The sequence below is a fragment of the Scyliorhinus torazame genome, chromosome 1 (assembly GCF_047496885.1).
Source record: "Scyliorhinus torazame isolate Kashiwa2021f chromosome 1, sScyTor2.1, whole genome shotgun sequence".
Taxonomy (NCBI): Eukaryota; Metazoa; Chordata; class Chondrichthyes; order Carcharhiniformes; family Scyliorhinidae; genus Scyliorhinus; species Scyliorhinus torazame.
This window is the reverse complement of record NC_092707.1, coordinates 49,820,200-49,838,201: the sequence shown is the minus strand read 5'-3', so window position 1 is coordinate 49,838,201 and position 18,002 is coordinate 49,820,200. Positions and strand designations below refer to the sequence as shown.

General features: G+C 46.3%; 1 protein-coding gene and 1 pseudogene across 3 annotated transcripts in view; one reads left to right on the top strand and one right to left on the bottom strand.

Annotated features, from left to right (window-relative positions):
- The window catches only part of emid1 (EMI domain containing 1), a 531,354-nt gene that overhangs the window by 426,521 nt on the left and 86,831 nt on the right, over positions 1-18,002 (top strand). For all 3 annotated transcript variants that reach the window (XM_072491083.1, XM_072491261.1, XM_072491172.1), the window contains exon 8: positions 14,874-15,038. In XM_072491083.1, the coding sequence (XP_072347184.1) occupies positions 14,874-15,038 (165 nt within the window). The remainder of the gene's footprint in view (positions 1-14,873; positions 15,039-18,002) is intronic.
- Positions 1-18,002, bottom strand: part of LOC140403603 (tubulin alpha-1C chain-like) — a 108,031-nt pseudogene that overhangs the window by 64,709 nt on the left and 25,320 nt on the right.

Below are 18,002 nucleotides of genomic sequence, written 5' to 3'. Positions count from 1 at the left end.
CGCAATTCATGTCATCTAACCTTTGCTTGTTCCCAAAATGGTAGTAATAGATATCTAGAGAAAAAGGCTAGTTGCAATTAACATTTAGAGTCAGGGAGAATGCATACAAGCCAAGCCAGAGTGTACAAAGTCAGCAATGATGCCTGAGATCCAGTATTAATGTAGGGAAAAAAATCAAAAACTGGGTGAATATTTTTGGCCTAGAAATTGGATGGTGTTATGATTGTTTTCACTCACTAAAGGAGCACCACAGCCGCCAAGATGGTGGGCATGAAGAACACTTTCCCTTTGAGCTTGAAGTATGCCACCTACCATATTGGTGTTGGAAGAAAATAGGTATCCAGGACGCACACTTGAATCAAGCATTAGGCCCCTTGCGTATTCAACTCAAGGAATATTGGGAATGGGCATAAATATGGTGTTGAGGCCACAATCAGATTAGCCATGGTCTTGTAGAATAGCAGAGCAGGCTTGAGGCGCCGAATGGCCCTTGTGATGATAAGTAGATTGTCACCTGTATTATCATCTGTGTGTAAGTAAGAATATAATCATAACTGTTGTAGTTACAGCATCTGACCACCAGGTGGTATGAGTATGCAGACACGTGACGCAGACACACCATGGGCTGGATTCTCCGCCGTCGGGATACTCCATTTTGCAGGCAGCCAGGGTGGGTGGGGGGGGTCCCGCGGGGTGGGGCTGCCCCACAATGGGAAATACCATTGGCCAGCTAGCGAAATGGAGCATCCTGCCGGCGTGCTGAACCAGAAACCTGGCGCAGTGGGACGGAGAATCCAGCCCCATGTGTTCCAGGAGAAGGTGTTAGTAAGGAGTTTGTAGCAGTAACATATTAGAGTAGCTCTGTAGTATCTTCGTGTAAGTTAGTTTGACCATTATTTCCAATTGTACTAATCTAAGACATTTTAGTAATTTGTTAGTTGAGTGTTCGTCACAAATAACTTTGTTTATAAAGCAAAGTCTAATGTTCTTTGTTCACACTCCAATATCAAGATTCACCATCAGTCAGGGCAGCACGGTGGCGCAGTGGTTAGCACTGTTGCCTCACGGCGCCGAGGTCCCAGGTTCGATCCCGGCTCTGGGTCACTGACTGTGTGGAGTTTGCACATTCTCCCCGTGTTCGCGTGGGTTTCGCTCCCACAACCCAAAGATGGGCAGGCTGGTGGATTGGCCACGCTAAATTGCTCCTCAATTGGAAAAAATGAATTGGGTACTCTACATTTATTTTAAAAAAAGAAAAAGATTCAACATCAGCCCAATCAAACAACATTACAGCCCTGAGCTCTGATGTTCATACCTTGATCATGAAAAGTGGCATTAAAATGCAGGTTCGTTGGTTCTGTCGTTAAATGAGCTGACAACAGAAAACCTTAAATAAAACCAAAATACTGCAGAGGCTGGAAATCTTAGGGAGTTTTCCATTGTAAACCCACGGCATAAAATACAGCAAGCAAAATGTGCCAGAAGAAAATTAAACCCAAAAGGAATTAAAGGAGAGATTGGAACTTTACACAGATCACGGTTGGAATTTGGAATTCTTTGCTGCAAACCATTATTGAAGCAGAATGCACAAATTCTTTTGGAAGGGAGGAAGATAGTTGCTTGAAAAATAACAAGAATAACTTGTGTTTATATAGTGTCTTTAACATATTAAATAACCTCATGAGGAACATAAATTTCAAAAATTATCACGGAGCCAAAGAAGGAGATATTAGAAGAGTGTAACCAAAGAAGCAGGTTTTCTGGGCATCTTAAAGGTGGACTGCCTGAAAGATTTAGGGAAAGAATTCCAGAGTTTAGGGGTTATAATAACTCATAAGGAAGCACAGGGAGATCAATGATTGTTTCCCCATAGTCCTCGTGGGGGTTATAACAGGGGTTAAGACAGCTGAATGCTTGACCACCGATAGGTGGATGAAGAACGGTGGAGCAGAGAGATACTCCAGGATATCGTGGATGAGCACCAAGGTGAGATTTGGTGGTTTGCGTGGCATTTAACCATTGACTTGATGGGATGAATTCCAATTCCCCCGCTGTCACATTCTAAGATCCTACGTCGCACTAAGTCCTGATTCTTAGTGTGTGGAAATGAAAGGTCCCCAGGGTACATGATTTTTTGAGCTCTGTCCAACATTATGCTTATATTACCCATCATCCTCCAGACAGGGGTTAAGGACTTCTCAGTCACCTATTATGCCCTGACACCATCCAAATTCCTGGACATTGTCAGTTCAGTTGGATGAAAGGGCAGCACGGTGGCACAGTGGCTAGCACTGCTGCCTCACGGCACCGAGGTCCCAGTTCTGATCCCAGCTCTGAGTCACCATCCGTGTGGAGTTTGCACATTCTCCCCGTGTTTGCGTGGGTTTCACCCCCACAACCCAAAGATGTGCAGGGTAGGTGGATTGGCCACGTTAAATTGCCCCTTAATTGGAAAAAATGAATTGTGTACTCTAAATTTTTTTTTAAATAGTTAAGCAGTTCTATTTATCAATGGTGATGTTTTGAAATTTAATTCATAAGGACAAGATTTCTTGAGTTCATGGAATCGCTGGAATATGTTGATGTGCTTTTCACAGCAATGAGATGTGTAAAACGTGAAATCTACCTGAAAGTGACATTGCAATATTTTTGAAAATAGTATTTAATATTCAAATTCAGAGTCACCTGAAGCCCCCTTTATGAAGGATTTTAAAATATTTTTGAAACCCCCTCCCCCACAAAATCAAGAAGTGAGTCTCTTTAGTAACTTAGGTGACACAATGAAAACATGCCTCACGGGAAGTGACCATTTATAGATACACTCAGAGACTGACAGCTCTCCATTGTTCATCAACATCATTAGGAGTGGGGGTGTTGACAGTAATTCACCCACGTACGTTTTGTAAGGCGATGAAATGCACCCAGAATTGATGCTTGAAACAGAGATCAAGTGAAGATTAAATTAAACAAGTGGTTCAAGGAAAGGGGAACAAGGGCATGTGGGACTAGGACTATTGCGTATCATAGAATAGAATCAGAGGGGTGTCACCCCCACAACTAAAAAGATGTGCAGGATCGGTGAATTGGCCACACTAAATTGCCCCTTAATTGGGACAAATGAATTGGGTACTCTAAATTTACTTAAAAAAAATAATAGAATCCCTACAGTGCAGAAGGAGGCCATTCGGCCCATCAAGTCTGCATCGACCCTTTGAAAGACCACCCTACCTAGGCCCAATCCCCCACCCTATTCCTGCAACCCTACCCTAAGGGGAAATTTAGTATGGCCAATCCACCTAGCCTGCACATCTTTGGACTATGGGGGGAAACTGGAGAACCCTGAGGAAACCCCCACAGACACGGGAGATCGTACTAACTCCACACAAACAGTTACCCAAAGTCAGGATCAAACCCGGGTCCCTGGCGCTGTGAGGCAGCAGTGCTAACCACTGTGCTACCGTGCCACCTTGTGTGAGGAGGATAATCACTAATGTAGATTGAGTAGCTGGTACTAATTTCAATGTTATTCAATGTGTTTTTGTGTGTCATGTCCATAAGGATTATCTCAATAGTTGTCTGAGGCCCCTAACACTGGGCAATGGTAGGATATACGTTTGAAGTTAAGTTTTTGATTCGGCGTCAGTTAAAATGAATTGCACCGTAGAGAATGAACTTGCGTGTTAAGTAAATGTTAGTACTAATTACATGATTCTTGGCTCATGGATAATGCATCATGTTTTTGTGATATTGAGTAATAGAGGCCAGGGAAGTCGAACCCTCTCGTTTGGTTCCTCCTCTGCTGAATTTGCGAATCTCTGCTGGGGTAGCTGTGAGTGTGTGTGTGGCTACTGGCTCCTCCAGGATAGAAATGGATAATGTTTGCTGTGGTTCTGCTCCTTATCATTGTCTGGGAACTCTTGCTGAAAAATTGTGTCACTGATGAGTTAAGTTCAACTCTGGTACATGCCTTCAGTCAAATGTGAGCCAATATTCATTATCCAGGGTCTGACATGAAGTATGAATGCTTGGGTGATTTGGTAGGTGGCTAGCACCCATCGAGTCATGTTACCATCTTTAGCGTAATAGTGGAGTAAGAGGATAAATCATAGGGAAACTTGGGAGATAGCAAGAAAGTTGCCCGTTAGGGAGTGAAGGAACTGTGGATATAAATTAATTCTTTCATCCATTAACCCCTTTTCTCCAACATAGAACTAATTTCTCCCAGCGGACACCTTGCAAACTGGATATTTATATTTCACCGTGAATTCTGGATTGAAGACCTTCAAAAATGTTGAAGGCCCACTCTGGGAGTATTTAGCAATCATCTAGAATTCCACAAATTTCAATTATATATTTATTTCCTTTGTTAAACACTGCAGGATGTGAGCCAAAGCATTAAGATTGCAAGTATTTTGATGACAGAGTGCCTGTTAAAAAGAAACGATTAAATCTGTGCACCATACATCAGTTTTGTTTGCTTTGGAATGGCATTGCCAATTCCTGTCACAGGGAGATTGCTGCAGGCTTTAATTACATGCAACATTTATTTCATTCATACTGTTTTCAATATTCACATGTTCTCATCCAGAAATCTTCTTTGCTTCTTTGAATGTGGATTTATCGCTTATCTATAAGTCATCAAATCCAGTTAGATAAGCACTTTCCACTTGATATATTTGAAGAAGATTTATTCATTTCTTATGCAGCCATGAGTTCAGTTAAAGTAAAGAAGGCATTGGATTAATTGTCAAAGAATTGTCGTTCTCTGCATAAGCTTGCTAATGGGCTGATTTTCATTTTGGGGTTTACTATAGTTTCAAGGTATTTGTTAAATTCCTGACTGTGTTTGAAATTGACTTCAGTGAGTGACTTTTGCGTTCCAATTTTAATTTGTTTGAACATACGAACAAGGAACAGGAGTAGGCCATTCTGCCCCTCGAGCGGCATTTAATAAGATCTTAGCTGGTCTGATAGTAATCTCAAATATGCCCCCCATCTACCCCCAATAACCTATCAGACCCGAGCTTACTAAGAATCTGTCCATCTCTGCATTAAAACGATTCAAAGGCTCTGGGCTGGATTCCCCGTCCCGCCGTGCCAGAATTCTGGTTCAGCACGCCGGCGGGATGCTCCGTTTCGCCAGCTGGTCAATGGGGTTTCCCATTGTGGGGCAGTCCCACGCCGTCGGAAAACCCCGCGCTGCCAGCAAAACGGAGCATCCCGATGGCAGAGAATCCAGCCCCCTGTTCCCCCCGCCTTTTCAGGAAGAGAATTGCAAAGACTCACCGCCCTCTGAGTGAGCATATTTCACCTCATCGGCATTTTAAATGGGTGACCCCTTATTTCGAAACAATGATGTTTGGTTCTAGGTTCTCCCACAAGAGGAAACATGCTCCCCACATCCACTCTGTCATACTCCTCAGGGATCCCTATGTGTTTCAAACAACTTTTAAACTCCAATGGATACAAGCCTAGCCTGTCCAAACTTTCCTCATACAACAACTCACCCATTCCAGCTATTAGTCTGGTAATCCTTCTCTGAACTATTTCCAACACGTTTACATCCTTCCTTAAATAGGTGACTAATACTACACGCAGTACTCCAAATGTGGTCTCATTACTGCGCTGTACAACTGAAGCATAATCTCCCTAATTTTGTGTTCAATTCCCTTTGCATAAAATCATAACATTCTATTAGCTTTCCCAATTACTTACTATGCTTGCATACTAGACCTTTTGTGATGTATTTTTTTAAAAATTAGAGCATCCAATTGTTTTTTCCAATTAAGGGGCAATTTAGCGTGGCCAATCCACCTACCCTGCACATCTTTTTGCGTTGTGGGGGTGAGACCCATGGAGACAGGGGAAGAATGTGCAAACTCCACATGGACAGTGACTCGGAGCAGGATCGAACCTGGGTCCTCAGTGTCGTGCGGCAGCAGTGCTAGCCATAATGCCGCCCTTCCTTTTTATGATTTATGCACTAAAACGCCCAGATCCCTCTGCACCTCCGTGCTCTGCAATCTCTCACCATTTAGATAATATGCTTTTTTTAAATTCTTCCTGCCAAAATGGATAATTTCACATTTTCCCACATTATATTTCATTTGTCAGATCTTTGCTCATTTACTTAACCCATCTATAGCTTTTTGTAGCCTCCTTATGTCCCCTTCACAACTTACATTTACGCGTGTTATCATCAAATTTGACAAATATCCAAGTCATTTAATATAAATTGTAAGCAGTTGAGGTCCCAACACTGATCCCTGTGGCACACAACTCATTACATCTTGCCAACCTGAAAAACACCCATTTATGCCAAATCTCTGCTTCGAGTTAGTCAGACAATCTTCTATCCAAGCCAATATGTTACCCTTATAACATGAGCTTTTATTTTCTGCAGTAACCTTTGATGTGGCTCTTTATCAAATGCCTTCTGGAAATCTAAGTACAATATATTCACTGGTTTTCCGTTATCCACAGCACATAACCAACTGTAAGTTGGTTAAACATGATTTCCCTTTCACAAACACACGTTGACTCTGCCTGATTACCTTCAGCTCATCCAAGTGCCCTGCTATAACTTCTTTAATAATAGCTTCTAACATTTTCCCTATAACAGTTAAGCTAACTGGTCTGTAGTTTTCTGCTCTCTGTCTCCCTTTTTGAAGAATAGTTACATTTTCTAGCTTCTTAATGGGACTTTCCCCGAATCTAGGGAGTTGTGGAAAATTAAAACCAATGCATTAACTATCTCACTAGATACTTCTTTTAAGGTTCTAGGATAAAGTCCATCAGGACCTTGGCTCTTGTCAGCTTGCAGTTTCAAGAATTTTCTCAGTACCACTTCTCTGGTGACTGTAATTTTCCTGAGTTCCTCCCTCCCTTCCATTTCCTGATTTATAGCTGCTTCCAGGATGTTAGTCGTATCCTTGATACTGAAAACTGATGCAAAATACCTGTTCAATTCAACTGCCATCTCCTTGTTTTCCATTATCAATTCTCCAGACTCATTTTCTATAGGACTAACACTCACATTGTTAACTCTTTTTTAAATACTTATAAAAACTCTTGCTATCTGTTTCGGGCTAGCTTTCACTCATACTCTTAATTTTCCCTTTGTCTTAATCTTTTAGTCATCCTTTGCTGTTCCTTATGTTTTGTCCAATCTTCTGATCTATCTGTCTTCGTTCAATCATTTGCTTTTCCTTTAAGTTTGGTGCGACCTTTAACCTTCCTAGTTTTATTTTTTCAGTTTAGAGTACCCAATTAAGGGGGAATTTAGCGTGGCCAATCCACCTAACCTGCACATCTTTTGGGTTGTGGGGGTGAAACCCACGCAGACACGGGGAGAATGTGCAAACTTCACACGGACAGTGACCCAGGGCCGGGATCCGTTAACCTTCCGAGTTGACCATGAATGGTGGGTCCACCCCTTCCATTTTTTCTTACGTGTTGGAATCCTGTGAATTCTGAAATATCCCCTTCCATGTTTCCCACTGCATCTCTATTGGTCTGTCCTTCAATGAGTTCTTGGGGGATCAGTCTCCTTGTCATGTTTTATTCAGCATTTTTTTATGATCCTGGATGATCCAAGCGACCCTGTGAATAAACAGCTGGTTGACAGACCTGCTTGCAAAAAACTGAACAAAGGGCAGTACGTGGGCACCGTGGTTAGTACTGGCACTATGGCGCTGAGGACCCGGGTTCAAACCCACAGCTCCATTCCAGTGAGGAGCGGAGGGACACCCTCTTCCCCAGGATGGACTGCAGACCCAAGCCTGCTCTCCTGAACACTGGCTGGAGGTGGTGGCAGAGACGGTTGTGGTGATATGCATCACTGTAAATACACAAGGGGTTAATGTAAATACACTGGGACTAAATAAACACTAGAGGGAGCACCAGAGACATCATGACACACAGACATTCAACCAATAGGTCAGTAATATAGGACACGACCAATGGGCAGTCAAGACACACACAGAGGTGACACTACCACAAGGAGGCTACCCATATAAAAGGACAGGGCACACATGCTCTTTCTCTTTCCATAGGTGACACTCAGAGACACAGGGGCAGATCAGGAAGCATCACACTCACCGCATGGATTAGAGTAGACTGGTTAGTTAGATTGAGTTATTATAGCAAGATCAGCAGGAGAGTCGAACTCAAGTAGGAGAATTGTTAACTGTTCAATAAATGTGTTAAACCTATCTCCAAGTCTGAACCTTCCTTTGTCAGAGTATACATCAAGGAAGCAGCTTATGCTACATGAAGAAGCATAACACAGCATGATAACAGTAGTAGCCTGTTAAATCTACATAGTTCAACTCAAAATCCGTGACTACCAGCAACAGCACCCAGGCATGATGTTCGAGATTCCTGTTCCGCAGCAGCTCAGGTACCACGGCAATCTCAGTGCAAACTGGCGTGCATTCAGGCAGAGATTTGAGATCTACCTGGTAGTGTCCGACCTAGATGGCGGGGCGGATGCAGAGAAAATAAAGCTGCTCCTCACCATTGCGGGTGAAACCGCAGCAGAAATCTTCAAGACCTTCAAGTATTCCAAAGGGCAAGACAAGAGAGACTTCCAGACAGTGCTGGACAAGTTTCAAACATACTGCGAGGAAAACACAAGAGAGAACGGTAAAAGTGGCGCAAATACTCACCACAAGGCGAAGGTAGGCCTGCAAATGCAGAAAACGGCAGTTTTGAATGGCAGCCGTCTTGAGAAAGGAGCCGCACATGCGCAGTTCCGCAAAAGAAGCTGACCAGCAAAACAATGTTTTGCGCATACGTGAGAAGCCGCGCATGCACAGTTGCGCAAAGAGCGCACAGAAAAGGAAGGTCCGTTATGCGCAGTTGTGCAAAGAGCGCAAAGTAAAGGAACAGCGATCTGCGCATGTGCGATCCATTCCTACGCTCTACGTCACAAGCGTCATGACGTCAGAGGCCCCGGACCACGCCCGCTTAAAGGGGAAATGTCCCAAAATAGTGAGAAAAAAAATTTAGACCCGGAAAACACAATTCTTTCACCTGGAACGACAGCACAATGCCTGAACTTCGACCAGTAGCTGAAAGTAATCTCTGCAGAACCCTGCAACAAGCGGTTAGCACCGCCCTAAGAGATGATTTAGTCCTTGAAGACTACGACTCAGATGTTGATTACTTCTTTGGACATCGCAAGCACAATGACAGCTCCGACGCAAAAAGTGATGATATGGTCCTTGAAGACTATGACTCGGAAGATGATTTCATCATTGGACGTGGCGACCTCAGTACCAAATTCGAACCGCAACGAGATGTGTTATACAGTGATGAATCCGACACAGACATGGATGAGTTCTTCGGATTTGAGGATCCTCAGCCCAGCATAGACGACATCCCGACCCGTGAGTACAGGATTCTGCTGCAGCCTGAAGCCAAGAGACAGAGAGCGGTACAAGCCCACAGAGAGCGGCCTGACGCCAAGAGTCTCTGACTCGACACAGAGTGTGGTCCACGCACCACGAAGAGTCCCCGACTCCGCACAGAAAGTTATGACGAACTCCACAGCGAAACTGCTGCACGTCTCCACACAAAGACAACAACAGCACGGTAACACAAGTGAAGAGCACTGTGGCTTCACAGCACCAGGGTCCCAGGTTCAATTCCACGCTGGGTCACTGTCTGTGTGGAGTCTGCACGTTCTCCCCGTGTCTGTGTGGGTTTCCTCCGGGTGCTCCGGTTTCCTCCCACAGTCCAAAGACGTGCAGGTTAGGTGGATTGGCCATGATAAATTGCCCTTAGTGTCCAAAAAAGGTTAGGAGGGTTTATTGGGCTACGGGGATAGGGTGGAAATGAGGACTCAAGTGGGTCGGTGCAGACTCGATGGGCCGAATGGCCTCCTTCTGCACTGTATGTTCTATGTTACTATGTTAGAATGCGTACCGAAGGCACCAACATCAACAACAAGTACGGCAAAAACAACAACAATGGAACAACGACTGGTACGATATGGAACAACTCTGCAACTGCAGGACAATGTAACAGCACAGCTCCTAACACTGGCAAGAGTACAGCCATACCATGGCATCACAGCAAATCTCACCAAGTGCGCTCCACTACAAACAAGCAAACCAGCTTTCAAGGCAGATGACATACTGCATCAATATCGCAATCACCAGAAACAGTCCAGGTCGCGTCGCTACCACAAGCATAGAAAACAAAAGTCCAACTCAGACGACAAAGTGATTTGACCACTTCTTGGTTCCTTAAGCACAGGGACACTGACGGCGTTCACAAGGGAATGACAACGTCAACATCAGCACTTCACCAACCAAACAAGAAAGCCATTCGACCATATTAATTCATGAACTTTGAACTCATACATATTATTTAGTATTGTATAATCATCACTGTCATCATGATTTGTACATGTCATCACTTATCTATCTATTTTGTTCAATTATCTTTAACACTGTACAGAAAATATGTAACTCAAAAAAAGAGGGGATGTGGTGATATGCATCACTGTAGGTACACAAGGGGTAATGTAAATACACTGGGACTAAATAAACACTAAAGGGAGCACCAGAGACATCATGACACACAGACATTCAACCAATAGGTCAGTAAGATAGGACACGACCAATGGGCAGTCAAGCCACACCCAGAGGTGACACTACCACAAGGGGGCTACCCATATAAAAGGACAGGGCACACATGCTCTTCCTCTTTCCATTGGCGACACTCAGGGAGACGGGCAGATCAGGAAGCATCACACCTACACGTGGATTAGAGCAGACTGGTTAGTTAGATTGAGTTACTGTAGCAAGATCAGCAGGAGAGTCGAACTCAAGTAGGAGAATTGTTAACTGTTCAATAAATGTTTTAAACCTATCTCCAAGTCTGAACCTTCCTTTGTCAGAGTATACATCAAGGAAGCAGCTTATGCTGCGTGAAGAAGCATAACACAACAGCGGTCATCACGCTGCCAGTCTCACATGGAGGAAACACCTGGTGATCCAGAGGTGTGGGGGTCACTCGTGAGTCCTCTGCCCTGAGAGGGGCAGAGAACCAGGGAGGGTTTCAAAGGCTGCGGTGCAGGTGTCCTCTGGTTGCACTGAGCTCTGCTGATCCCCTGCTTCCTCTGCGATTGGGCAGTGCGTCTGAGGAGTGCCAACGCTCCTGTTTGGCCCTTGATGATACAGCTGGGGTATAAGGGTGTCCAGGGGGGTGGCCTGGGTAAGCTCCCAGATGCCCAGAGGCTTTCTGTGTATTAAAGGACACAGGCAGCACTCTGCAGTGTGAGCAGCCAGGAGCATGTAAGGAGCACCAAAGGGGTGTGTTTAAAAGACAGGCGGCAGCAATGTCGGTCTGAACCAGGCCACCCCGATCCCGAAGGGAGCACCCAAAGTCCACAGACTTGGAACCATGTCACTACCCGCTACAGCCCGTGGCCGGGCAGCTATCCGTGCCACGCCCGACAGCTTTTAACAGTTTTTAGGTGCTTTTGCTACCCATCCGCAGCCATGGCACGCAGACCACATTTTTCAATTCTTCCCGCCTCCGAGAGCTCTGCCTGAGAGGAGTGGAGCATCGAGGAAAGGTGGAGCAAACTGTATCCAACCCGCTAATCACATTTAACTGCATGCAAATGCTGGTTTTGCATGCCACCGCCGGCACTGGCGCAAACCTTGTCAAGTGACCAGAACATGGGGGGCAATTCTCCAAAATGGAGCCCAACTGTTTGCGCCATCGTGAACGCTGTCGCGTTTAACGACGGCGCGAAACAGGCACGGGGACGACCGATTCTGTCCTCCACAGGGGGCCAGCATGGTGCTGGAGCAGTTCACGCCGCTCCAGCCTCCCTTTCCGGCGGCAAATGGGCGCCGCGCCAACCTGCGCATGCATGGCGTCAGTGTTCAGGGGCCGGCCGCGCAACAAAGTAGGCCCGGCGGCGGAGAGGCCGGCCCGCCGATCGGTGGGCCCCAATTGCGGGCCAGACCGCATCGGAGGCCCCCACCGGTGAAGGAGCGCTTTTCTCCGCCCACAAGAGCCCCCCCCCCCCCCCAGCCCTTCGCGCAGAGTTCCCGCCGGCAGCGACCAGGGGTGAACGGCGCCGGCAGGACTCTGTCGTATCCGCGCGGCCGCTCGGCCCATCCGGGGCGGAGAATCGGTGGCCCCGCCGATTGCAACGGCCCGCGACCGACGCCGCGTCAAATGAGCTGGCACAAATGGCGCCGATTCTCCTCACCTCAGAGAATCGCGCACCGGCGTCGGGGTGTCGTGGTGCGGTTGCGGCAATTCTCCGGCCCGGCACGGGGCTCGGAGAATCGCCCCCAAGGTGCCTGAATCGGCGCTGGCCGCAAACCGCAATTTTAGCTAGATGCTCGATTCTCTGCCTGATCGCGATTTGCGTTGGCGTAGTCATGAGGCAGAGAATTTTGCGCAATATTATCAATGTTCTTAAGAAATTAAGGTATTGCAGGGCAGCACGATGGCACAGGGCTGGCACTGCTGCCTCACGGCGCTGAGGACCCGGGTTCGATCCTGGCCCTGGGTCACTATCCGTGTGGAGTTTGTACATTCTCCCCATGTCTGCGTGGGTCTCACCCCCCACAACCCAAGGATGTGCAGGCTAGGTGGATTGGCCACGCCAAATTGCCCTTTAATTGGGTACTCTAAATTATTTATTTTTTAAATTAAAATCTTGCTCCTGTTGTGAATTTACAATATCATGTCCTAAGTCATACTGTGCCTCACATGCTAAAGATGTACAGTTAAGGTTCTGAGTGTAAAGAGAACAAGCTCTCCAATAAGAGCTGCTATTTGTGGGTGAGAGCTTAGAAATTGGGAATGAACATGAATCATGCTAAGTAATGTAAACATTACACTACTGATGGAAGTTGCTCACATTTTCAGCCTCTGTTATAGAAGCCATGCTCTGAGCATCATTGGACTGGATCCAATGATCCAGCATTACTGTAATCCAACTCTCCCTGATAATGCTTCATTGGACTTCATTCGAATGAACTGCAGGGAAGCAAAATCTTTCTTTATACTTGTGCCATGTATTGTTTTCATTGTCGAGTTACTTTTGACCCCAGAGAATTATGTTATTAATACAAATGTGTTCGTCTGGGATAGATGGTACTTTTCAGATGTACTCAATAAAAGCAACATAAGACTCCCTTCCTTTGCTTAATTACTGCCGCTGTTTATTTAAAATGGGGCATCTGCTCTTGTGATATGGTCACTGACCCCAAAAGGCTATGTAGAGCAAGGGTTTCAGATCATGTTGACAGTGGGGACTAGATCCGAAAGATTTGAGCCAGATATTGTGACACCTCCAACAGCTGCAATAACACAAAAATAAAAACAGTTTCCCAATAGTCACGTCTCCATCAGCAGCTGCCTGACAGTCAAAAAAATGAGACTATCTGGTGGCCCCTGCTGCTTTGATGTGAGAGAACTTGAATGGAATCCATTGCTTATTTAATATAGTGTTGCAGATGTAAGTAGTTTCAATTAGATCATTCATCCTGCTGAATTGAAAAATTATACCTATATAAATATTTTGTTTTAACAGGTGTAATGGATTTATGCCAGTCAAGGAAGATGAATTTTAATAAGTGTTAAATGATTTTCCATGTTTCTTTTCCTTTTAGAAATTTATGCCACTTTGACCCTTTACTATAGCGTTAAAAACTTCCTGCTGTGATAAGTATAATTTGCTGCCTGTAATGTATACCCATCAGTAATAAAGGTTCAATTGGCTAGCAGCACCTTAATATTGGAGAAATTGTTTCGCATGCTGACTTTTTCACTGGCATCAGTGAATAGAAAGGACCATTCTTTATTGCAATTATCCTAAAGATGAAGTACACTACATGAGTGTAATTGAAGAACATTATATGTTACTATTAAAGAGATCCATCTTGCCGGACGAACCTGCTCATCAGATCTGGAGGATGTTAGATGTGTGAGCACTTGGAAAATCGTCCTTCATAGGGCTGAATGCCCGCTGACAGAGTGCAACATTTGAAGTGTTAGCTGGTGAAATGAGAAACAAGAATTGTTTGAATGCCTGAAGAATAATTACGTCCTAAAGTCATGCACAAACTGGCCTTGAACTACTATGGGCATTCTCCCAATTTGCTGCTGCAACTTCAGCGGGCGATTGGCAGAATCCCCAGAAAAAATAGCTGGCTTATAATGGTTTACACCATTTTGGAGTGACGCTGCTCTCTGTCTGTAGTCACCGCAGGTGATTAGGAGGGCAAGGGCAAAGTTTCAGGGGTCCCATGTATAGAACTCTTGTTCATCTTCACGTGCTTCAAATTTATTCTCATTTTAGACCTTTCTCCCATTATATCATGAGGAAGAAATTTATATAGCTTCCTGTGGTGTCCTTAGGACATACAAAAATAAACTACTGTTGTGCTGTAAGCAAACATGGCAGCTAATTTCTACATAGCGTAGTTTGATAGACAACAAATGACTGTGAATGAGCAGGAAGATCTGCATTGGTTGTGTTGACTTTGTGCAAGAGGTTTCAGTTTCTGCAATTATAGGAAACAGTTTGTATCTTCCTGAGAAGATATGATGAACAGCAGTTAGATATTTTTCCAAGTTAGGGTTGCTGGGGTTGTACCTTATGATGCAAGTTAAATAAATGGTCGAACTGTGTGTCGAATTTAATATCTGTTCACTGGTTACTATGTGCATTCAACAGCACAACATTCAGAAATGTTGATGCTTGCTCCCCAAATTGTTGGTGCTTCTAATGTGCATGGAGTTTGCCATCAGTTATCAAAAGTTAAAATGGAATATTGAGCTAGCCCTTTGAAGTTATCCACCTGATGCAGTTTATTGTGTTGATTTGTCAGGTCCGCCAGGACTTCTGGGTCCGACTGGAGCAGCAGGTCTTCCTGGCGGGAGAGGTTTACCAGGTCCCCCCGGTCCCCCAGGACCACCTGGACCTGCAGGCCCACCGCGTGCTGACATTCCTTATCCTGGATCAGTTGACCTTGGATACACATCGACTAACAATGGCAAGTATAAGTTACAAGTTACCATTCTTCACGGTCGTCACATATTTTAGCCTTACATCCAATCCGAACAATCCGGCTTGTAAAGAATCAATGGTTAGTTTAGTTTGATTTATTAAAGATATAGCTAATTATTTTCTGGTGATTTTATGGAGAACCTGAAACAAGTCAAATTCTGTTTTGATGATTTTTGTTTCCGGTATTTAGCCGAGAGACTATTTTACCCACTTGCTGTACATCGGTTCATCAGAATCACCTTCATGATCTTGGCAAATTATTTGTCTCCTCATTCTGCCTGTATGCCCAGTCTCACGTGACGCAAATTTGTTCATTTTGACTCCATTCCTCGTGGGCATCAATCCTCAGTATAAAATCTCACTAAGTTCAATAATGCTTTATGCAAGACACGTCAATCATTCAAAAAGCATGTAATGGTGGTTAATTAGGAAGTGACAAAAATGTACATTGGCACAGTTATGGACAATTCAGAGGATGAGATTGTTGCACAAATCAGAGAGTGTTTTAATCTGTACATGGGGCTATGTTCTATTTGATCTGGGAGCTCTTGATGACAATAATTAGTGACAAAGGTAATACCTTTCACTTTGATCATTGCATACATTCCCATACATGGGCGGGATTCTCCGAGCCTCCATGCCGAAATAGCGATCGGTGCAGGGGCGGAGAATGGGTATCAAACCCGAGATCGGGTCCGACACCTATCCTGCCAATCGCGCACATGTGGTCGACGTGGCGCCGGTCAGGGGCCATTGAAAGTGCAGCTGGCCGAGTTCCCGACGGCATGGTTCTCTCATGGTTCCACCGGGAACTCGACGTGGCGGCTGCGGACTCAGTCCGCAACCACCCTGGTGGGGGACGGGGGGATCATTCACCGGCGGGGGGGGCCTCCAGGTCCGCCAGGCTACCGATCGGGGCCACCGATTGTGGGCGCGCGCGATCTGGGGGGCGCCTATGTTTTCGGTGCCAGTACACAGTGTGGGATGGCCATGTCGCGTGGGGCGGCCGCCGCTGTGCGCATGTGCGGACCCCCGACCGGAAGTGCAGGGCCCCATATCGGCAACCAGAGCTGCGAGGACTACTCCGGGGCCCTGGTAACCCCCTGCAAATCGGAGAATCACCCTGGACTTTCTCCAGCTAAGTCCAGAGTGATTTGCATGAATTTTTTCACGGTAGTGGGGACATAGCCTCATTATTGGAGAATCCCGCCCCATAATCTTTGGATTTCCTATTTCCATTTCAAATAGATGAATGAACGAATGATTAGGAAGATACCCATTGCTTATCTAGGAACTAAAAGACATTCATGCATTGATGACTGCCATTGGTAGCAACTTTCCCCATTACCCACTGGCAGTAATAATGAGAGAGTTGAGAAGAGAGATAAACGATCAGGGGCGAACTTCTCCGGAAACGGCGCGATGTCCACCGACTGGCGCCCAAAACGGCGCAAATCAGTGGGGCATCGCGCCGCCCCAAAGGTGCGGAATGCTCCGCATCTTTGGGGGCCGAGCCCCAACCTTAAGGGGCTAGGTCGGCGCCGGACGAATTTCCGCCCCGCCAGCTGGCAGAAAAGGCCTTTGGTGGCCCTCCAGCTGGCGCGGAAATGACATCTCCGGGCGGCGCATGTGCGGGAGCGTTAGCGGCCGCTGACGGCATTCCCACGCATGCGCATTGGAGGGAGTTTCTTCTGCCTCCGCCATGGTGGAGACCGTGGCGGAGGCAGAAGGGAAAGAGTGCCCCCACAGCACAGGCCCGCCCGCGGATCAGTGGGCCCCGATCGCGGGCCAGGCCACCGTGGGGGCACCCCCCGGGGCCAGATCGCCCCGCGCCCCCCCAGGACCCCGGAGCCCGCCTGCGCCGCCTTGTCCCGCCGGTAAGGTAGGTGGTTTAATCTACGCCGGCGGGACAGGCATTTTAACGGCTGGACTTTGGCCCATCCGGGCTGGACAATCGCGGGGGCGGGCCCGCCAACCGGCGCGGCGCGATTCCTGCCCCCGCCGAATATCCGGTGCCGGAGAATTCGGCAACCGGCGGGGGCGGGATTCACGCCAGCCCCCGGCGATTCTCCGACCTGGCGGGAGGTCGGAGAATCTCGCCCCAGACGTGTAAAACACAGCACTACCCACCGAATCCATCAAATCCCTGCAGTGCAGAAGGAGGCCTTTTGGCCCATTGAGTCTGCACTGACCCTCCAAAAGAGCACTACCCCCTGGTCCACTCCCCCACCCCATCCCTGTAACGCTGCACATTGTCATGACCAATCCATCTAACCTGTACATCCTCGGACACTAAGGGGCAAGTTAGCTCAGCCAAGCCACCTAACCTGCACATCCTTGGACTGTGGGAGGAAATCGGAGCACCCGGAGGAAACCCACGCAGACACGAGGAGAAAGTTCAAACTCCACGCAGTCACCGAAGACTGGAATCGAAAGTTGGTCCCTGGCTCTATGAGGCAGCAGTGCTAACCACGGTTCCACCGTGCCGCCACATGTGCAGCCACTGTCATTTTACCGGGCAAATTTTTGTGATGTTTTGTTTATTAATATATTAACATATTTAAATCAAAAACAGCAATCGCCCAAAGATCCGTGACTGCAGAATTATGTCACCAGCCTATCCTCCTGCCCATGGGCTAAGCCATCAATTTGGCCAGCACCAGTCCGAAAACAAATCGTCTGCTGTTGATATTAGGACCAATGTAATTCATGTTCTTCAGATCATCACTTGGCAACGGCAACAGGCATATATAACGTGATCTACTCTCTGCTAACTGAGTGAAGACACTTCCTCCACCCAACCAGGGATCTGTTCACAACATATTAATTTAACAGTAAATTACTTTTTGCTAACTGTTAACTACAACTGTGACAGGAATTACTCATATACACTATCATGCCTTGTTCAAACTTCAAATTTTCAAAACAAATTCACAACCAGTTTAGATTT